The sequence below is a fragment of the Anopheles maculipalpis genome, chromosome 2RL (assembly GCF_943734695.1).
Source record: "Anopheles maculipalpis chromosome 2RL, idAnoMacuDA_375_x, whole genome shotgun sequence".
Classification (NCBI taxonomy): domain Eukaryota; kingdom Metazoa; phylum Arthropoda; class Insecta; order Diptera; family Culicidae; genus Anopheles; species Anopheles maculipalpis.
The window spans coordinates 85,157,871-85,179,249 of record NC_064871.1 but is presented as its reverse complement, the minus strand read 5'-3'; the positions used below and the strand labels follow the sequence as shown (position 1 = coordinate 85,179,249).

The 21,379-nt window shown below is 47.1% G+C and overlaps 5 protein-coding genes across 5 annotated transcripts in view; 4 read left to right on the top strand and 1 right to left on the bottom strand.

The window, feature by feature from the left end:
• The first annotated feature begins 555 nt into the window (after positions 1–555).
• LOC126567562 (dynein intermediate chain 3, ciliary) lies at positions 556–3,364 on the top strand. The gene is made up of 5 exons (XM_050223778.1): positions 556–1,641; positions 1,721–2,134; positions 2,948–3,077; positions 3,150–3,233; positions 3,294–3,364. Exons 1-5 carry the CDS (start codon positions 568–570, stop codon positions 3,362–3,364), a joined length of 1,773 nt encoding a protein of 590 aa, XP_050079735.1. The 5' UTR covers positions 556–567.
• A 369-nt stretch (positions 3,365–3,733) lies between these two features.
• Positions 3,734–5,341, bottom strand: LOC126568182 (protein hold'em). Its single transcript, XM_050224622.1, has 2 exons — positions 4,422–5,341; positions 3,734–4,260 (listed from the first exon to the last, which is right to left on the bottom strand). The coding sequence occupies exons 1-2, from the start codon at positions 5,335–5,337 to the stop codon at positions 3,734–3,736; spliced, it is 1,443 nt and encodes a 480-aa protein (XP_050080579.1). The 5' UTR covers positions 5,338–5,341.
• Positions 5,342–6,415: 1,074 nt separating this feature from the next.
• Positions 6,416–8,483, top strand: LOC126567561 (2-(3-amino-3-carboxypropyl)histidine synthase subunit 1). The gene is made up of 2 exons (XM_050223777.1): positions 6,416–7,464; positions 8,130–8,483. Exons 1-2 carry the CDS (start codon positions 6,430–6,432, stop codon positions 8,481–8,483), a joined length of 1,389 nt encoding a protein of 462 aa, XP_050079734.1. The 5' UTR covers positions 6,416–6,429.
• A 1,506-nt stretch (positions 8,484–9,989) lies between these two features.
• Positions 9,990–15,775, top strand: LOC126567824 (protein argonaute-2). The gene is made up of 6 exons (XM_050224136.1): positions 9,990–10,017; positions 10,632–11,886; positions 11,992–12,097; positions 13,295–14,458; positions 14,857–15,608; positions 15,682–15,775. Exons 1-6 carry the CDS (start codon positions 9,990–9,992, stop codon positions 15,773–15,775), a joined length of 3,399 nt encoding a protein of 1,132 aa, XP_050080093.1.
• A 2,579-nt stretch (positions 15,776–18,354) lies between these two features.
• LOC126568008 (mini-chromosome maintenance complex-binding protein) overlaps positions 18,355–21,379 on the top strand; it is a 232,355-nt gene continuing 229,330 nt past the window's right edge. Inside the window, exons 1-3 of the mRNA XM_050224404.1 lie at positions 18,355–19,589; positions 19,895–20,138; positions 20,330–20,705. Coding sequence (XP_050080361.1) covers positions 18,355–19,589; positions 19,895–20,138; positions 20,330–20,704 — 1,854 coding nt within the window. The 3' untranslated portion in view covers position 20,705. The remainder of the gene's footprint in view (positions 19,590–19,894; positions 20,139–20,329; positions 20,706–21,379) is intronic.

Below are 21,379 nucleotides of genomic sequence, written 5' to 3'. Positions count from 1 at the left end.
TGTTCTTGGGTGCTGTACGTGTCAGTAGCGTGACGACCGGAAAAAAAGTGTTCCTGATATTCAACCGGTGCATGGATTTATAATTATACCAAGGCCGTGCGAAGGATTTTAGTTCATGGAACATTAGGTTAGTTTCCAGCTTGCTGGATAGAGCTGGAGTTGCTTGAACTTTTAAATTAACATACATCACGGCGAGATTTCGCTTGAGCTCATCTAGTAAACGCTTGGTTACGTTATGCATGCTATTGCTATGGAAACTGGCTTATGATGAACGCGCAGTAACCGTATGCGTCACCCTAACGACGGACTAACTTTGCCAATCGTAGTAAACAACCTTGACAGTTGTAGAAAATACGGGGCACCTTCTTCCAAGAAGTCAGGGGGTTAATATAGGCATGCGAATATTACTTCAATAGAACTATACCTCCAATAACAGCACAATTAGTGTATTTAATAGTTCGAAATTGCTTCTAATATCCCATCTTCATAACATTTTCCAGAAGTTGAAAGTGCTGACCTTAAGCCTGTGACCCTGCAAAGTAGGTGTTGTTTTCGAAGTTCCCAACAATGGATATACAGTACGTCTACCAGAAGGAGCGCCGTGAGTTTGGCAAACAGTGTCTCTTCTCGGACAAGAATAAGGTGGAATTTTCCGAACCGGCCAACCATGATCTGTTCCGCGAGTACATACTACGTGATCCCGTATCGGTGGGCACACAGTACAGCCGCCAAATGGCAATCAGTGAAGCGAACACGGAGAGTGCGGAATACGAACATCACGGTATCCTGCACTCGGAGGGTGGTTGGCCGAAGGATGTGAACTATCTCGATCCTGAGCAAACCGTACGGTACAGGCGCAAGGTGGAAAAGGATGAGAGCTACATCAGCCAGCTAATGGCACTGACCAAACCGATGGAGCACTGTATCTTCCAGAACAATGCGGTCAACATCTACGAGAAGTACTTTGACGATCTTGAGCCGGCGCCGCTGATCGAGCGCAGTAGCTCGCGTACGCTAAACGTGTACCGGGATCCGAGTATCTACAAGCAGCCGGTAACGCACCTGTCCTGGTCACCGGACGGTGGTACCAAGATTGCCGTTTCACACTGCAACATGAACTTTGGCGAGGTGCTCGGTAAGGCGGTTTGCTCGTACATCTGGGAGGTGGAGAACCCGAATGCTCCGCTGCTTCGCTTTAAGCCAATCAGTTCGATGATCTGTCTGGAGTACAATCAGAAAGATCCGACAACGCTGGTGTGCGGCATGTACAACGGGCAGGTAGCAGCGTGGGACACCCGGAACGAACAGGAACCGGTAATGATTAGTGAGCGAGAACACTCGCACCGTGCTCCGGTAAATTCGGCACTCTGGATTAACTCGAAGAGCGGTACGGAGTTTTTCTCCGGCTCGTCCGACAGTCAGGTGATGTGGTGGGATACTCGTAAGCTGTCGCAACCGATCGATAAGCTGCTGATGGATCCGATCAAGGCGGACGAACAGGATCTGTCCCGTTCGTACGGTGTCAGCTGTCTCGAGTACGAAACGTCCATACCGACACGGTTCATGTGTGGCACCGAGCAGGGCATGCTGTTCTCGTGCAATCGGAAAGGAAAATCGCCCCAGGAGAAGATAGTTTTTCGGGTGAGCAATTTTCCCTCGGGGGGTATGGGTGAATCTCTGAAATCTTCAAGCGTTAAATTTGTTTTCCCAAACCCCGCAGATGCAATGCCACACGGGACCAATATACGCATTGACACGAAACCCGGCGTTCGTCAAGAACTTCCTCACCATCGGCGATTGGATCGCACGGATCTGGTCAGAAGATTGCCGAGAAAGTTCGATCGTCTGGACGAAAAACCATGACGTTATGCTGACGGACGGTGCTTGGAGCCCGACTCGATATTCGCTGTTCTTCGTCAGCCGTGTGGATGGTGTGCTGGATGCTTGGGACCTGTTGCAGCAGCACAGTGAACCGACGCTCAGCATCAAGGTGTGCGATGAGAGCCTCAAGTGTTTGCGGGCACACGAATCGGGCCGGCTGGTCGGTACGGGTAGTGTGAAGGGTGCCACGTTTCTGATCGAAATGTCGGAAAACATGACCTCGATACGGAACGACAAGCCATTGTTGACGGCGGTAAGTTTTTTTTTTTTTTTGTTTACAAGATGAGAACGTCCAAAAAGTATGGAATTGAGTAATAGAAGCTAATCTGCTACTAATGTTGGAGAACTAAGTTATTTAGTAAAAATCTATGCCTCTAACACTCATCCCGCTGATTTAGCCCCATCATAGCGACAGTTAGTTCCTGGCCAGTTCCAGGTGTTGGATTTTTACTACGAGATACATGATGTTCGAGGTGATCGAGTATCCTTAAGTTTCGGAATTCATCTTCATCTGGGTCTACTTAGGATACTCGATCTAGCGCTGAAGTCTTCTATCCACAGCTGCATCCAATCTTCGATAGGTTGAACTCCACTTGATCCAGCCAATGAGCTCGCTGTTTCCTGGTCGGGTCCTCACCACGTGCTCCAACCATCGCATCCTTCCAGCTTTGACTACCATAAGGATATCAGCACCGCCAAACAGCGCAGTTAGCTCGTGTTTCATTCTCCTTCGCCACACGCCCTGCTCGCACTCATCTCCATAGATAATCCTTAGCACCCGTCGTTTGAAAATGGCGAGTGCATTGGCGCCCTCCGTCAGTGCTTACGCTGTTGTCCGACGTTACGATCGTCGCATTGATCCTCAATCTGATCTTATTGATCTCGCGTTTCAGTCGGACGTACGGTCTTCGCAAATACCCGAACTAGCCACAGCGACCAAAGACGAAATGATTAAAAGAGGCTCCTATTCATCCTTCATTGCCACTTCTTAAATCGTTTTCACACTACAGTTACATTGGTGACGTGTTTTAATTCCATAATATCTGTCTGTTTTTCCGCGGCCCAGATGCTTGAGCGAGAAAACCGTCGCGAAAAGATCCTGGAAGCTAAATCACGCGAGATGAAGCTGAAGGTACGCACCCTAAACCGTCAGGACGAACATACAGAGGACAAACCGAAGCTTTTCCAGTGTCGCTGTAAGTATTTCCCTTCCTGTGCGCACTGTCTTAAGTTCGATAGGCATTTAAGTGTGCCATTCGCATTTCTAGCTGCCTGTGAAGCTGCTGAACAGGAATATCTCCAAATGTTGGAAAAGGAACGAAAATCACGCCATCCGGAGGAGTACGAGGAAGGTATGGATGCCGGTCATTCGTTCATTAAGTGTTTTCTAAATCTGTGTTCCCCTACTTCAGAATATGATCCCAAGAAAGTGAGAAAACCCTACAAGCCGGAAAACTACGAATCGGACGGTGAAAACGAGTGAAAGGACGTATGCGCTGCCCACATCCTGAGCTGTAATGCAAATCATTTGTAAAATGACTCCTTGGTATGGGTTTTTTTTACACCATTTTACATCTGCATCCTGCCATCTTGCCACTTCCTTCATTAGTGCATGAAGCACAACAGTCGACAAATCTCGAGTAATCAATGCTATCAACGCGTGTCTGGCGCTAACCAAGAAAAAGTAGTGAAGCACCTCTCTCAATCGGGACTGAACTGTAAACTGCTTTTCAGGTTAGCTTTTCTTTTGTTTTATTATAGTAAGTTCTTTCGGGCACCATTAAATGCTACAATGTGTACAGGACAAACGGATGAGGATCAAATTAATTTTGTTGTTGTTGTTTTTGTTTTGTTAGTAAACCTTTAGCTTCGCCTCCACTTCGGCCGGATCCGCTATTGTACAGGCTACAATCGAGTACAGGTTTTGAAACCGTACGGCTGATCGTCTCTTTACTATCAGCTTCACGGCACAACGATCCAACAGAAATTTCCATTTCAAATGTGTCTTCTGGTCGTCGCTTTGACGCTCGAAGCTGGCCACATCACACTCTAGCACGGTTTCGGCCACCCGGCTTACCATCCGACAGCCGGTCAGCGTTCCCGTGTGATCCGTAATGTCGACGGTAAGATCGAAAAACGATTCTCGACCTGGTGTTAGATGCCCCGGACAGTCGCTCTTGGGACAGGCTGCATCCTGACCCCGCACCAACGTACGACAGTTCCGGCAACGTTTGCTAACGTTTCGCGTCGGACCATCGAGATCAAGTCGGGTGATTACGGCGTAACAGAGTGCGGTAAATTGGTCCTGCTCCTGTACCAGATTGCCTTCCGTGCGGTCCAGTATCTGTTGCACGGTCATAACCGTGTTTATTGTGGTTGCTAAAAACAGACAAGATGACAATTTTAAATGAACACGTGCTACTGTCTCAATCCTACCAATCCTAGATACAAAATCTCACTTCTCACTACAGTGAGGAGTTCCTTTTGTTTCTAGGGGCAGTGGATCCAATATCTAGTAGGCTATCAGTAATATACTCAACGGTCAACGGTACCGGACGATAGCGAGCAAACCACATCGATGTCCTGCGTGGGGATGCTTTTTGCATGTGCCAATAGACTGTTCAGCTGTGGCAGAAGAGGATCCTGCGTAATGATCGTTTTCCTATCCACGGCCAGACAGATGGTTTTGTAGTACTCGCTAAACTCCACCCTAGCGTCCACTATCAGCAGTACCGTCTTGAGCGGCATCCACTGTTCAGACCAACGGATATAGCTCTCGGACCAAAACTTCATCACCACCCCGGAATGGCTGCTATCCATCAGTATCACCTCCCGGAACGATTTCATCTCGTTACTTCGTGCCACTCGAATGTCCCGCTTGGCGCGTACTGCACGAACAACCACGAGCAAGTTGAATGTTTCCCCATTACAACCAGATCCACTGGCCACGATATCGGCCAGCGGAATCGTTGTGCTGGGCTGCACCAACGGTACCCTCAGTAGTGCCTGCAGTCGTGCCGTATCTTGCCCTCCTTCGTGGCGCACCAGCTGTGCCATCTGCGTTTGATCGTTCACCGTCAAACCGTACGGCGAGGTAACGGTCGGCGAGTATTGTTCCGATCTGCCAAACACCGAGGACGAAACCTGCGGCCGGTTCACATCGATCACATCGCCAATCGCGAACGCATTGTCGTAGTGTGCGATAGTATCGGCCCTACCCCAAACGGTACAGTTGATTGTGTCACGGGCCGAATCGCGCAACGTTAGCGTTAGTACACCGCGTGCCGTTTCGATACTGCCGGTCGAATCCTGCTCGTGGACATCGCGATGCTTGGAATGGCCACTGAAAAAGCGTGGATTGCTTTTGGCAATTACAACAGCGACCAGTATAAAGTTGTGCGCTTCAGCGTTGATTTGGGCGATGGTTTTAACGGTCGAAATTTCGGCAGAAGCCATCGTCGTTTGCAAGCTGGAGAGGGCACTGTAAAACTATGGACAAATGTTGAAAAAATGTTCCGTAAGTATTCACAGCTTGCTTTGGTTGAGGATCGTACATCGTAAACCTATACGAAGAGAGGGAGAGAGTAAGAGTGCATGTGTTCTGCGAGTTCTGTAAACAATTTACTTATCTCTTTATGTAAAAGCGCAAGCACACATGGACGGTAGTTTTAACGGTTCAATTTGAATCTGATACAGTGTGAAGGATAAAATTAAGCATACAATTCGGGCAAAGTTCGTGATAAGAATATTTTGTACATTAAAATATATTTTAACAACGATGGAGTACTTAAATTACTCTTAAAAACAATTAAGGTTTTGCATTTCTCTTAATACCATTTCATATAATGGAGCTGCCAACTTGAAACTTTAGGAATGCGTAGAAAAACATTTTTTCCGTATAACAAAAGTTTTTTTTATTTCAAACTAACTTTCATAAGTTAGTCAACAAACAACCTCAACATTCTTAAAAATGTTATGTAAATATGACGAGCAGATCAACAGTTATTTGTGGTTATTAAAACGAAATTTAACCGACATTTGTACAATTTTTTTTAAATTCTTCGCATACAACAAACATCGCCGGGCAAGGTTAAACTAGCTGTCAAACGAAGGCACATTTTGACAGTTGTTTGTTTGGGTTGGCTTTCGCATGGCTTGGCTGCAGCGCTGCCATTGCCCGTGTGCCGAAAGTCACGTAATCCGCTAGCGGGATTCAGTTTTTACCTTCGACTTGTCTGGCTTGGGTGATGCACTGGAGTGAGTGAGTCAGAGTGGTCGAATGCAATCACCTGCGAAGGGTAAACAATCCCCCCTACCCTGGATGTTGCCTTCCATCGGTGCGTTTCGTTCCGTTCAGACACGTTGATTTTTCGTTCTATGTTTAACATCATTTGAACGTTGAGCGTCGGAACGTGAGAGTGTGAAACAAAGTGTGCTTGCTGACGCTGTTGGCCTACCAGCAGCCAAGACGAATTTGAAGATTGACCAACGAACAAAGTTAACCACCATTCGGTAAGCGCGTCGTGTAAGAAAACGGTGTATGTTACCATGGCAGCAGCACAGGTAGAACAGCAGCATCCGCTAGCGAACGACACGAAGGTCGTGAAGGCGAAACCCGTCCGCAAGGTGTTTAAGGGCGCATCGCGCGTTATCAACAAAATACCCGCCAGCTTGCTAAACGATCCAGCACTGAACGAGGCGATCGCGGCCCTACCCGCCAACTACAACTTCGAGGTGCACAAAACGGTATGGCGTGTGCGGGAAACGAAAGCGAAACGTGTCGCACTCCAGATGCCGGAAGGATTGCTAATGTTTTCGCTCGTCCTGAGCGACATCATCGAACGCTTTACCGAGGCGGACACCGTTATTATGGGTGACGTTACGTACGGTGCCTGCTGTGTGGATGATTTCACTGCAAAAGCGCTCGGGGCGGATCTGCTCGTGCACTACGGACACAGCTGCCTGATTCCGATCGATCAGACCACGGGCATCAAGGTGCTGTACGTGTTTGTGGACATTAAAATTGACATGCTGCACTTTGTCGAGAGCGTAAAGCTCAACTTTCCCCGCGAGCGTAAGCTAGCCTTCGTCAGTACGATACAGTTTGTGGCCACACTGCACGCTGCAGCGAAGGAGCTACGCGAGGACGGGTATGACGTACTGATACCGCAATCGAAACCACTCAGTCCGGGTGAAATATTGGGCTGTACGGCACCACGGATGGGGGACAGTGTCCGCACGCTGATCTATCTCGGCGATGGGCGGTTCCATCTCGAGGCAGCGATGATTGCTAACCCGGCCCTGGAAGCGTACAAGTACGATCCGTACGAGAAAAAGTTTACCCGTGAGCTGTACGACCACGAAACGATGCGCCAGAATCGGAAGCAAGCGATCGATGATGCACGCGCTGCACGCCGGTTCGGGCTGATATTGGGGACGCTTGGGCGCCAGGGTTCGACGAAGGTGCTGGAGCATCTCGAGGGACGGTTGAAACACCACGGTCGGGAAGCGGTGATCATACTACTATCGGAGATTTTCCCTTCCAAGCTGGCCCGTATGGAGCACATCGATGCGTTTGTACAGGTACGTGTGGGATACGACGGTAGCTTGGAGATAGATAGTGACCGCCAAATAAATAAAAACCATCAGCTATGGCGGAAAGAAGGTGAAAATGAGACTGAGAAACCAATTTACAACGAATCTGTACCACAGTTTTCGGCAGGCTAATGAAAATGGTCTTATATTATTGGCGGTCACTGTAACTGGTCGTATCTTTGCGATTTCTGCCGAACACAAGAGATAGAAGATGTCTGTTATAAAGATTTACGTGAGTTGATAGATTCACGCAGTTGTTTGGAAAGTGGAAGATTTATCATTTTAATTCGTTTCTACTTTTTCTTTTGTTTTGTTTTACGACTTGCCAGATAATGTTGTGTTTATTCACCGCAGTTCTCTGACGGATTGGGAAGTATTTTTAGATTTGTCTAAATTTGTAGTAAAGCTTATCTAGTTTGTACAATAGATCTTATTGCAAATATGCTTGGGGTATAGCCAAAACCGTCAAGATACAGATCTATAACAACAATTTGAAGATACAGGGCTTTAACTTTTAAAACCCGCAGAAGAACACGCCATGCGGGATTCAAATTTGTTTGAAAATGTCCCACAAAACTCTGCAATATTACAAGACAGTACGAGACCGTATGACCGTATGCCTAATCGTTTCTGCTTTTCCGTAAAATTTGCAGGTTGCCTGTCCGCGGCTTTCCATCGACTGGGGTTCGGCGTTCACGAAACCGCTGCTTACTCCGTACGAGCTTTCCGTAGTGCTCGGTGATGCCGAATGGAACGTACCGGAGTGTACTGCGGCAACCGAACAGAAGCCCAAACCCGCACCCAACCTGGAGGTTGCCTATCCGATGGATTTTTACGCCAATGCCAGCCTTGGCCAGTGGACGCCCAACTTTAAGAAGCTCGATATCTGTGAAAATTCCACCGGTGGGTGCTGCGGTCGCTGTAAGGAGGAAAAGGATAAGGAGGTGAAACACAAAGAAGGAACAGAGGATTCGCCGGTTCAGATTGTGGTGGAACAAGAGGAATAATTTGCAGTCGGTGGGATAGAAGGTTGCTGACTTTTATTTTATTTTTCTGTTGTTATCATTGGGAGGGGAGGGAATTATTTAAACAATGAAATACGCACTAGACTAAAACGAAACTGCCACAAGAACATGCTACGAAACATAATCGTATCGTATACTCGCGTAGTTTGATAAGAACGTGTAAATAAATGACATACCTTAATGAACGAACTTTCAATAATTTTGTAGGTTTTATGTATGGTGTGGGGGGGGGGGGGGTTGGGGGGATTGTCAACGAATTCGAATTAATACTGGAATATTATATATTTCTTGGGACTGGGATTAACAGCTCCAAATACTAGAAACGTGAAAAAATCCCACCCTGATACTGCAACATCAACTTGTCCCTGCTGGGTTGCAGCTCGCCGCCTGAGAAAAATCTTTGCCCTCGAACGTACATATTAGGAGAGGATAAAGCAATAGCTTAGCGGATTATTAGTGGGATCCCCTTCCCCCCGCTATTCCCACTGTTTTGTCTGTCTTACATGTGTTGTACCTCGCTTGTATGAATGATGATGGATGAATGGATGAATGAATGAATATATATAGTACGATGCGTGAAGGGTTGGGTACCATATGGAAGAAGGTTCACCGGCCGATGCTATGGACGGACAAACCAGCGAAAGGGAGAAGGACACGAACGAAACTTCAAGATTGGACACAATCAGGAACCTTCAGGACGAAATGGAAAACGATCAAGACCCCCGCTACCATCTGGACCACGAGCATGGAAACGCCTGACATACCCCGGGATAAGGTGGCCTCACACGATAAGACCCTCGCTATGAACACGACTTTGGATTTGGATGACGGAATATACGCAACGGAACAACCGAGCACACCCGGGGAATATGGTGTCCTTTCACGGCTCAAGAAAGGAAATGTCTTCCAGCAAAGATGAAAGGAGTATCTTACTTTTAAGTTTATTGTAAGCAATACGGCCTGGCCGTCCTTTATGAATAAAAAAAAAGCAATAGCTATATTCAGATTGCACCACACTTTGGGTTGGTTATATCGTTAGATTTGTATCGTACTACAGAGCTAGCAAGTAGATAGGACTTCCCACTGATTGATGATTGGCACACGAATGATTCCAAGCCACAAAGCTGTTCCAGTACAAAGATGAAGTTAATAATACTGGTAGTACATTTTTCTTAAATGGCCCGGGATACACTTAATATTAAACCGAAAGTATTTCAAACGTTTTCGCAAAACATTGCATTTAATTTTATTGTAAATAAACATTCGAAACGTCACGTCTAATGACCAAACGAAAGCGAAGCGGTAATCACACAGTGCTCTGGTACGTCGCAAACATACTCATTCACCGTTTCATTCTATTAAATCCATTGTGAAAGGCAGGACGTGCAATACTGCGCACAACATCTTAACAATTAGCATATAAACTATTCATGAAGTGTTGTGCTATTCTTTTATCTTTTGGTAAAAACAGAGTGTACAACAATCGAAATGGGTAAAAAGAAACCGCAGAAAAACGGTACGTATGGTTCTAGTGATTGTTTTCACAAGCTGGAAAAGGGTTGCAACTGACGCTTGTTGCAACATTTGTTGCGTGTATGGGAAAGATTGCATCATCTCGTTATTTTTGCGAATGCCCTCGGGAATGGTTTTACAAAACGTACTGCAAAATACAACAAATTACCGCTTCTTCCGTACGGGTTACAAGTTACTAATAAAAACTACTGTGTCTTAACTGTGGGGGTGATTTGGGCTTTCGGAAGATGACGGCTGCCACACAAACTTGGCAACGTTGCACTCCTATGTTGAGTCATGGTTGCATTTTTCTTGCAACGTTGTTGTGTTTTTGCTCACTGATAAATAAATTAAACTCCCAGTGATCCGCTCTCTGGCTTTTTTGTGAACATAGCCACAAACACATAATGCCGTTTGCTTTTTCTTGCTAAGATAAACATCCCCTAACCGTACTCCTTGTAAGTATAGTTGTGTTCGGATGTTAGCTAGGGATGCTGCCGAAAGGACAAATTGAGTACTTTTCTTCCTTAAAATAGCATATTACGATGCAACAATTTCATCGTCTTCATACCTTTAAGAAGTTAAGAAAAAATAATGAAACCATTTCCTTCTGCTTAGTTCTCGGGGCCATAGGCCAAACGTCAACACAAGCGGTACAGCAGCAGCAGCAACCGCAAGGACCACAGCAAACGCCGCAAGGATCACAGCAACAACCGCAAGGTCCTCCAGAATCGCAGCAACACCAGCAAGGTCCGAAAAGACCACAGCAACAACAGCAAGGTCACCCAAGTTCGCAGCAACAGCAAGGCCCGAAAGAACAACAACAACAAACGCAAGGTCCTCCAGGATCGCAGCAACAACAACAAGGTCCCCCAAGATCACAGCAACAGCAAGGCCCGAAAGGACAACAGAAGCAGCAAGGTCCGAAAGGAACACAGCAACAACAGCAAGGACAACAACAAACGCAAGGTCCTCCAGGATCGCAGCAACAACAGCAAGGTCCCCCAAGATCACAGCAACAACAAGGCCCGAAAGGACCACAGCAGCCGCAAGGTTGGAAAGGACAACAACAACAAACGCAAGGTCCTCCAGGATCGCAGCAACAACAACAAGGTCCCCCAGGATCGCAGCAACAGCAAGGCCCGAAAGGACAACAGAAGCAGCAAGGTCCGAAAGGATCACAGCAACAACAGCAAGGCCCGAAAGGACAACAACAAACGCAAGGTCCTCCAGGATCGCAACAACAACATCAAGGTCCGAAAGGATCGCAGCAGCAGCAAGGTCCGAAAGGATCACAGCAACAACAGCAAGGTCCACAAAGGCGTGAATATGCACAAGACCGCAAGGGTCAAGGTGATGGCCATGCAATTAGTACCGCTGGTGACAGTGCGGCACACCGTGACGCTTCCGTCTCGTCATCGAAGTCTTCCAGTTCGGGTGACGGTAGCCTAAAGCCGATCGAAGAGAACCTTCAGCAGATGCGTATAGCTAAAGAAAAGATTCGCCGAACCGATCTGCGACCAGTATTGGTGCGCTCTGGTGCACACGGTACTCGTGGCAAAAAGGTATCAGTAGAGGCTAATTTCTTCCGACTGCTGCTCGACAAGCTGAAGGGCGTAGCGTACCATTACGATGTAGCGATCGAACCGGACCGACCGAAAAAGTTCTACCGCGGTGTGTTTGCCCAGTTCTGTCGGGAAAACTATCCGGGTGTGGCGTTGGCGTACGACGGGCAGAAGAGTGCGTACACAACGAACAAGCTGACCGATAAGAAGGCGAAAGTGCTGTACCAGCCGGAGGATGGTGGCAGAGCGAAAGAGTACAGCGTGCAGATGAAAGAGGCTGCTCAGCTCGATCTGGGTGTGCTGAAAACGTAAGAAAAACCATCGCTTTGCTCTTGGCGCTTGTCTTTGCCGGTGAATGAATACTAATGGGAGGGTTTATCTGCTTTTGGTACGATTTTTCACACGATCTACAGATATATGCAGTCGAATGATGCCACGTTCGCGAAACCGATGAGCGCGATCCAGTGTTTGGATGTGGTGTTGCGTTGCGCTTACGAGAACAATCCCAACTTTGTGCGGGTAAGTGTGATCGAATTGGGTGATATAAGTATATTATCATTCCGGGAAAGTTGTTCATTTTCACTATATTATCCATGTTTCACCAGGGCAGCGTTTCTTAGCCTCTTTTCTTTTCCTTTTATTTGTCAACGATGCATCATTTACCCATTCTTTCTGCCTCTGACCATTTCATGTATGCTAATGAATTTAAGATTTTTTCTTCCATATCGGATCTCGAGGGTTGTCTCTCGCTTTCCTCTTGATTCAATTCCTTTCTTCATTCCATTTCCTGTTGGTATTCTGCCAACTTCCTTGACCTTTGCCCCGGTAAATGGTCTGTTATGTCTTTAACTATTTCCCCACTTCTTTGTTCAACTTTCACGTGTTTCTGTTATGCGCGACCATTGTGTGATGCTGGACTGCAAACTTACTTTCTCGGTACATTTCGAAGTTATCATTACAAAAGCCTACAAACGTTATCATTACAAAAGCCTGCTCTGTTCTGCGAGCCCTGTGTTGTGCGTTAGTGCGCGATACCACAGAATATGTCTGAAGTTTCTGGAGTCCTGCTGCTCATGTTTGGTCCTCAAAACTTGAACCGATTGAACAGTTTTGTTTAAAAGTCATCAATATCTTAAAGTAGTAAAGTCCTGGCGGGTCTTTACTAGAAGACAAATAGAAATTCGACACACACACACACAGCTTGGTCGCGTTTGTCGTCGGGACGCTGTTGCTTTTAATTAGCTGTTAATATGTTTTATCGAGTTAGTAACATTCGAACTCGAACTGATTTTCTAATCTAATGTCTTTAGACTCTCGTCATGCTTCTTCCTCTCTTGCTATTGGTAACCCGTTTGCCGAACACTTTTTGGACATGTTTGTTCATTCTATTCTTGATTCTATTGATGCTGAAGATGTCGCTTTCTTTCGGTGTTTTGCCAGTACTATGCCAAATCCTTCTCCATCGAAGTATATCAAGTGCACAAGAAAGGTGCTCGTTTCCACATTTCCAATTACCGCAAACTTCGGATATCGTAAGGTTTTCCCATTCGTCAAATACCGTACAAAATTGTGAAAGGATCATGCAAAAATATCGGAACGATTTAGCTGTTCTGTACTACAGGCTTTAGCGACAAAATAATATTTTAATTGTAAAACCCTTGCGAAATACAATAAATTCAGTACGAAATTAAATGAATGTGCTCTCCTTACTTCCAGTTCAAGCGATGCGTGTACATGGTCCCGAACGAACGAATCGATCTCGGCAAAGGACACGAACTGTGGTACGGTCTGTTCCAGTCGGCCGTGCTCGGTTCCCGGCCCTACATTAACCTGGACGTATCCCACAAAGCATTTCCGTGTGCGGCTCCCCTGCTGGCAGTGATCGGAAACATGAATCGTGGCAACGTGGAGTCAATCAGCGGCTGGGCACTGAACGAACTGCAAAGCTTCCTGAAGGGTATGGACGTAGTGTACAAGAACCCGGCGGGCATTATCAAACGGATGCGCTGCAACGGGCTGCGCGAACCGGCCAGCCAGCAGATGTTTAAGCTGGACGACGGTACGCGTCTCTCCGTGGCGGAATACTTTGCCAGGCGGCTCAACTATCGCCTGCGCTACCCGAACCTTCCCGTCGTGCACGTCGGCAGTACGGTGCGTTCGGTGTACGTGCCGGCTGAACTGTGCGAGATACCGGGTGGACAGGCATTGAACAAAAACCATCCGGAGGAGTGTACGCGCAAAATCATCCGGTACGCTGCCACTAACACCCAGACCCGCAAGCAAAAGATCATTAGCCTGGCATCCCAGCTGCAGTACAACAAATGTGCGACGCTAAAACAATTTGGCATCGAGGTTGGCAACGAGTTCGAGAAGGTTCCGGCCCGCATCATCGATGCGCCACCGATCGAGTACGCACGGGGCGAAAAGATTGCACCACGGTCCGGTGTGTGGCGGGCGGAGGGTAAGAACTTCCTCATACCCAGCACGGATCTAAGCAAGAAGCCGTTGCGGTGGCGCATTCTGAATTTGGACTCGTACACGAATGAGGCAACGGTGAAGAAGTTTGGCGAAATGTTGCAGCAGCAGGCATTGCGGTGCAACGTGCAGATGGAACCGTTTGACATGAGTAGCACGTACGAGCTGGTGCGTGACATAGCCAACGCGCTGCGGAACATCGGCACAGTGTTGGAGGGTATCAAGAAGAAGGAGCCAGCGATCACAATTGTGATACTGCCAAGCCGTGGCGAAGTGTACTCGAAGGTGAAACAAAAGGCTGAGCTGGCGAGCGAGCGTATCGGTATACTGACCCAGTGTGTTAAGGGTACGACGGTGGCGGAGAAGAGTACCGATATAAGCACCCTAAACAACATAATGTTAAAGGTAAGTAAGGACACATTTTGACTGCCACGGTTTAACAGTCCCATAGAACAGGGTATTCGAATAGAACACGAACAATGCGAAAATTTTCCGACTTCAACACACATTACATCTTGTTTCTGATTATTATAGAACATCGTGAAATTCCCCTATCGACAAAATTGCCTTCGTAACCACTACTAAGGGATTTTCCAATACAATTTAGCATTAATAGCGCCTTAAAAGGTAGATTTTGTACAAGCCAGCATGGGCGTGTAACCCAGCCTTAATGTGTGTCTGAAGTCTGAAAATGTTGTGCATCATGAATATAGCAGTATTTCAAGCAGTAGGGGCTGCTAAATCCGCCCGTGTGCGATTTTTTGTAATGTTATGTGTTTCTCGTTCGAATACGCACTTGGCAGATAAATGCCAAAACGAATGGTTCCAACCACTGCATCTCGCCAGTCGCCGTACCACCGTTGGCACGCGGCAAGGTGATGTATATCGGTGCGGACGTCACACATCCGCTCGGCGACGACATACCGAGCGTGGTTGGCGTGGCAGCACTGTACGATATGATCGGCTTCCGGTACAACTGCAGCGTCCGGCTGCAAGGTGCCCGTGATGAAATGATACGCGATCTGGAGAACATTGTCCACCGGCAGCTGATGCTGTACCTGCAGTACAATGGCGAACTGCCCGAGCGCATCATGTACTACCGGGACGGTGTTTCGGATGGGCAGTTTGCGGAAATTCTTACGATCGAGCTGCAGGCACTGCATGCGGCCATTGCTCGAGCCAAACCCGGCTACAAGCCGGCCGTTACGTTCATCGTCGTGCAGAAGCGGCATCACACCAGGTTCTTCCCGCATGGCAACTGTCCGTCGGACGGGAGGAACTGCAATGTACCGCCCGGTACGATTGTGGACAGCGAGATAACGATGCCCAATCGGTACGAGTTCTATCTGGTAAGCCATGCGGCTGTCCAGGGCGTTGCCAAGCCGACCAAGTACGTGGTACTGTACGATGATTCCAACTGCCATCCGGATCATCTGCAAGCATTAACGTACAATCTGTGTCATCTGTTTGCACGTTGCAACCGGGCCGTATCGTATCCCGCACCGACCTACTATGCCCATTTGGCCGCCTACCGTGGTCGGGTGTACATCAAGGAGTAAGTGGGCTTGTTTTCTTACGCTCTAAACATTAGCGATAATTTCTAACCTGTTTTTGTTGCATTCTTACAGCCGCCGCATCAATATGAACGATCTGGAAAATGCTTACCGTGATATTCAAATCATTTCCTCCGTCACTGACAACAATCCCATGTTCTTTGTGTAAGAAATTACGTCAATAATATACAGGGAAATGCAAATGATTTTAATTTCAAGTTCATGTATATATGAAATTCATATTCCGCTTACGCTATTCTCTTAAGATCCCTCACCTTACCCAATCATTTTGCATTTCCCTGCAATGGCAGGATGCTGGCACAGGCACTGTTTGTAAGACTGCCTTCAACAAGTGTTTTTTGTCTTAACCAAGCCTTTAAAACTACGTTTGTTTGCTATATTTTATTCAACTATATATGTCTACATTTATTTTTTCGCTTCGGTTAGCTCGTCTGAAATTGCTGGCTTCTTTGGTCGTATTTTACCATGTTGCTGGATAGTCAGTTACTTTCTTCTTGGCTTAACGACCTCTAAGGTCATGCAGGCCATCGAAATGGCTTACTAGACTGCCGATACCACGTAGTTGGTTAGTCAGTCCCCTCACTACAGAGGTACGATCCGGATGGGATTTGAACACCGGCATTGCCGTTTGAAGACCGGCGCCGTTGTCGCTTACACCACCGGGTCGCTCCCAGTCAGTTACTTTACTTGTTCTAATCAAATTAATGTATTTATTTAAGTATGGATTATAGCTTTGCACCAACCATTACAAACATTTTACTTTTTATTAGATGCATTTCATTGCATCTAATAAAAATGCATTGCAAGTTGTTTTGCTTTCGTTATGAACCAAAGTGATATTGTAATGAAAGTGACTTTATGTTTTATCATATAAATATACCTATATAAAACTATATTATTCGTAACATGTAATCTGACCAACAAAAAAAACAACAACAAAAAATCATAAAAAAGGTTGGTAATTTTCAAATAAATTTTTAGGCGTCGCTTCGTCGTTCGAAGCGTGCCTAACGGTAAACAAAACAAAAAATAAAATTGATCCTGCTGTCTTATAAAGATATCCGAAATACATAACAATTCTAATTTAAAATTCGCTGAAAAGCGTTTATACTATCAAGATGCCAGGTGAAGTAGGTTACTTTCCTACCATGAAGAACCTTTCTTGTTATTAACCTAACGCTAGGAGGGAAATTGGATAGTTTTCAAATTTCCAAATTCAATTTCTCAGCAAGTTCTTACAGAAGGGGCCAGATCCAAGGGGTGATGAAGACGCTTATGATTTCCTGGTGCGGCTTTTAGCATCGCTCACAGGTCAATCCGTCACTGCCTCACATACGGCTGTACGACATGGAGAAGGAAGATGACCATAAGATTTTTGACCCTATACAAGTAGAAGGGTGATGTCCTCTTCTTGGCCTGCACTTGAGCACGTCGCGCAGACAAGGCCAGGTCGCCAAATAGTTTCCTGGGAACTCTGTCTAGTGTTGCAGTTTTCCATCCACTACTACATCCGACCCCCACCTGGACGATCCGATCGTCCACCTTCTTGGTGGAGCATGAGTCCGGAGTCCTCGTCCCTAGCAATAGTACCCTTCGGGATTTGATTACCATCAGGATATCAGTATCGCCGAACAGCTCAGCTAGCTCGTGGTTCATTCTCCTTGGCCACACGCTTTGCTCGCACATACCGCCTGAGTTATTCAGCATATTTCGGGTGTCGTACACGTAGAGAACTCCGTGACGTATCAGTGTTGCGAAATATCGTTCATTTCGTGTACTGATGGTGTCTTCCTGATTGGAAGAGTTTATGAAGCCTTCGGATTACGCCACTTACGTTGTTGCCCGAAGTTGCGACCGTACCAAGGCAGCAGAGCTTCTCTACCACCTCAACACTCTGCTTCCGAGTCATGCTTTATTACGGCCAGAGCCTCCGGTAAGGAGTTACTCTGATTTTGTCGCAAACCTATTGGCCTCCCATTTTAGTCGGGTGTACGCATCGCATGTCATCCGTGAAGCCAAGGTGTTAGAGTGTTCGGGTGAAAATCGTATACCAGATGTCGAAGCCCGAGCTTCGGCTTACAAAGTGATGTTGAATAGCAAACAGCAACAGAGTCCGTCTCCTTGCCTCAAACTTCGATGAAATTCTACAGCTTCCCAGAGAATCTGTACTGCTGCATGGTAATGAAGGGTAATGTAGCGAACTCTCATCAAGGTCAATTAGCAGTACAAAAGATCTCAATATTGATGACCTGATTGTACCGGAATTTTCATCCCATTAAGACTTTTTGGGCCGTCTATAAAGACAAGGGAGGCACGGTAGGCCCAATTTGAGATGGATTGATGGCATGGATAACGAACACTAGAACCCAAGTCCAAGTTATTAGATTGACTAACGACGGCGCTGGACCATAAACAATATAATAGATCGCTGCACCTTTCAAGCAGTTGGTTGATAGATTCTACGTGATCTATAAATATTCGTCAGCTAGAGAGAACAAAGTGGAGCAGTTGTAAGTTGCTCATATCGCATAGAATTTTCTGTTGTGCGTACCCTGTTTGTAAAAATCTTGGTTACCGATCGTACCTCGTAAACACAGCCTGTAGCAATCGTGATCTTGAATGACAGTTGAATTTGGCGCAAAACATTCGTTCTTGGGGCATCCGCAAATCGGCTGATCTGTTGAGCACGAGCGTGCAGTTTCGATTTAATAATACAAGTTAAGTAAGATGGAATCAGACCCCGCATCATGGACACCGGAGTATTTCATTGCACACGAAGCCAGCTGCCTGAAGCAACTGGCAACCGACGAGGTGTGGGCAACGGTCCCGCTACTCAACCGTACCGATCTTGCCCACCTGCCGGACGGTTGTTTGGTACGCTTTCGCGGCATGCTACAGGATATGCAGGATCCGGAATGTTATCTGGAGCGGTACACTGTTCGCTTGAAATCGGACGGTACCGTGGTGCGACAGCAGAATGGTAAATATCGTGACATACTGCTGCTAAACGGTGCAACGGAAACGGTGGACACTGGGTGTAACGCAGGCAGCAGTACGTTTGGCGAGCGAAGATCACTGTTTGTTGTCACCATTCCGGGTCAAAATCCGTGGACTGAGGTGTGCGAGAAGGAGCACCGGGGAAGCCTTCCGGTGGTGCAGATGAATGGTGGCGATGAGGACACAATACCAAGTTCAACCGGTGGTGGTACCAAGCGTCGTACGGAAGCTGATAATGAGGAAGTAATGGATGTGGATGGAACGCCATCGGACAGCACCACCGTTCTTCCTTCGGTGACGGTAAATGGAGTGAAAAAGCGGACCCCTACTAACGATGCCTCCAGTAGCAGTGGTGGAACTGTACTGTCGGCTGACTATCTGCTCAACTCGCCGATTGCCGACCGGCCGGGGAAGGCGTGTTTGGTCAAGCTGTACAGCAATTACGACGATTGGACACTTAACACCGTCATCGAGGTGGTTGGATTTCTTTCCGTCGATCCAGCACTGGACGGTAGCGGTGACAGTACCGGGATGGAGGAGTTTGCCGACGATGTGTCCGAACATCAGGCAACACATCCGCCCCCATCGCTCATACCACGCCTGCACGCGATCAGCGTACGGAAGCTTGCCCACACGAATCCACTGCTGTTGGAACAACCGCAGGAAGATAGCGGAACGGGTAGCGAAACGACGACATACAAGGACCTGCACAATCTCTTCACCCAGTGCCTGTTTGGGGACGGCATTGCGGCAGACTATCTGCTGTGCCATCTCGTATCGTCCGTGTACATACGGGACGAGGTAGAGTGTCGGGGTCAGTTTTGTCTGAACCTTAGCAACATACCGGCGGAGGTATTGCCCGATTATACGCGTTCGCTGTACGAGCTGCTAGAGTTATTGTTGCCCGCCAGCCACTATCTGCCGATGACGCTCGAGAACATGAATACGGTGCAGTTTGTGCCGAAGTAAGGACGCGTTTTTATTTTCTCTCTCTAATTAGTGCTGGCAGATTCGGAAGATTCAATCGGATTGCATCCTGATTGAAGAATTCGATCCAACTCAGATACCATTGGGATTCGATCCTATTCGGCTTCTATAGAGATACGATTCGGATTTCATTGGGATCCGATCCGATGAAATCTATTGGGTTTGGAACGATTGAATCGACGACTAGAATCCCTCCCGATTGGGATTCCTTTTTCCCAACACTACTCTAAACAGCCATTGGTTTATTTCAAATTTCTTTCTTTCCTCCCCGGGTTTTTTCCAGGAAAGACTACACAACGAACAAGCTGACGAGCGGGCTGCTGCAGCTTGCTCCCCACACCCATCTGGTGCTGGACGAAACACGGCTGCAGGCGGGCAAGCTTGAAGCACCCGGTGTCGAAGCGGTCAAGCATGTGGCGCACCTGATCAAGTGTCAAAGGTTGAAGTGCAACTTTCAGTATTATCAGCTCGATTTTAATGCCGACGTGCCGGTGTTGGTGCTGAGCGAAGGCCGGAGTATGCTACCGGTAAGTCTGGGCCCGTATTCACGCCCAATCGCCTACCCAATCCTCAATCGTCGGATCCCAATTCTTACAAGGATTTGAATCTCAGAATAATCCGGAAGATCCAATCCGATTTGAACCTTCCTAGGGATTTAATCTTCCAAATCCAAAATCTGCCACCATTGCGTTCTTACAACGATGATGTGTCTTTTCAGAGCAATTGCTATCTACCGATCGTTCCCGATCTGGACGCGATCAAGCTGATCGAAGAAACGATTAAAGCCGGCCGGCACTTTATCGGCCCGAAGCTGGACGAGATGCGCCGCTATCTGACCGCTGCCCGGGTCCGTGAGTTCGATATGAAAACGCTTGACCCTACCGTGGTGCAGGATGATTTTGTGCGAATGCGCACCGAGAATAGTGCGATCACGATGGACGATCTGCACGCACTGTTTGTGCTGGCACGGCTGCACGGGCTGAGCCGGGGCAGGGCGTCGCTGCTGCGGGAAGATTGGGAACGGGCGAAAGCGTTAGAATGCGAGCGGCGCAATCGTATCGAAATGTTTAGCAAAACGAAAAGCGAACCATAGTGTGTGCTGCAGGAGGTTTAATTTATTTTTGTTTTCGACGGTTTCTTCTTCTTTTTTATTTGTCACGTATTGTCCCACTGTTTCCCGGCATGCTGTTGGAGAATGAATGATTTTTATAAGCTAAAATGTGAGCTTTTTTTAAAATGAAGGTATGAAAGAAATGAACCATAGTCGAATAATGTCCTGATATCACTACATCCTACAGAATCCATTCGACAACTGGAAAGATGAGTAAGAGTCCTGGACTACGAGTCCGATGCTGCTTGGCGGAGTAGAAATCCTTATTGTGGTATAAGTCGAATGCAATAGCTCTAAACACATGGGTTCCTCCAGGAAGGTGCGTGCTGCTACTTTCGTAGATTGAATGCCTTGGAGTTGTGAGTTTCCTGGAGATAGATTGGGTATGGCTGCACGTAGTGCTTCATTATAAACTGGTAGATCGACATTCATTGCAAGGATCTTCTTCAACTCACTCGAGAAGGCTGTCCAGAGTCCTTCGCACCAAAGTGGGAAAGTGTGTTCCCAAGTCTTAAAAAAACATTCTCTAAAAATACTGACAATTCTTCTTAGGCTACCTGGACAGTTTCGGATATAAGTGAAAGGAGGAGTTTCACCGTCACTAGTGCCTAAGCTCGAATGTCTGACTGAAAGACAATGCTCCTTCTCTGTGGGATA

Excerpts from the sequence above, each read along its gene's own strand:
- LOC126567562 (XM_050223778.1), top strand. The coding sequence starts at position 568 with ATGGATATACAGTACGTCTACCAGAAGGAGCGCCGTGAGTTTGGCAAA. Across the intron at positions 2,135-2,947 it reads ACAAGCCATTGTTGACGGCG|ATGCTTGAGCGAGAAAACCG; the intron begins GTAAGTTTTTTT and ends TCCGCGGCCCAG. Across the intron at positions 3,078-3,149 it reads GAAGCTTTTCCAGTGTCGCT|CTGCCTGTGAAGCTGCTGAA; the intron begins GTAAGTATTTCC and ends TCGCATTTCTAG.
- LOC126567824 (XM_050224136.1), top strand. The coding sequence starts at position 9,990 with ATGGGTAAAAAGAAACCGCAGAAAAACG. Across the intron at positions 11,887-11,991 it reads GATCTGGGTGTGCTGAAAAC|ATATATGCAGTCGAATGATG; the intron begins GTAAGAAAAACC and ends CACGATCTACAG. Across the intron at positions 15,609-15,681 it reads GGTCGGGTGTACATCAAGGA|CCGCCGCATCAATATGAACG; the intron begins GTAAGTGGGCTT and ends GCATTCTTACAG.
- LOC126568182 (XM_050224622.1), bottom strand. The coding sequence starts at position 5,337 with ATGGCTTCTGCCGAAATTTCGACCGTTAAAACCATCGCCCAAATCAAC. Across the intron at positions 4,261-4,421 it reads ATCGTCCGGTACCGTTGACC|CAACCACAATAAACACGGTT; the intron begins GTTGAGTATATT and ends GTCTGTTTTTAG.
- LOC126567561 (XM_050223777.1), top strand. The coding sequence starts at position 6,430 with ATGGCAGCAGCACAGGTAGAACAGCAGCATCCGCTAGCGAACGACACG. Across the intron at positions 7,465-8,129 it reads ACATCGATGCGTTTGTACAG|GTTGCCTGTCCGCGGCTTTC; the intron begins GTACGTGTGGGA and ends TAAAATTTGCAG.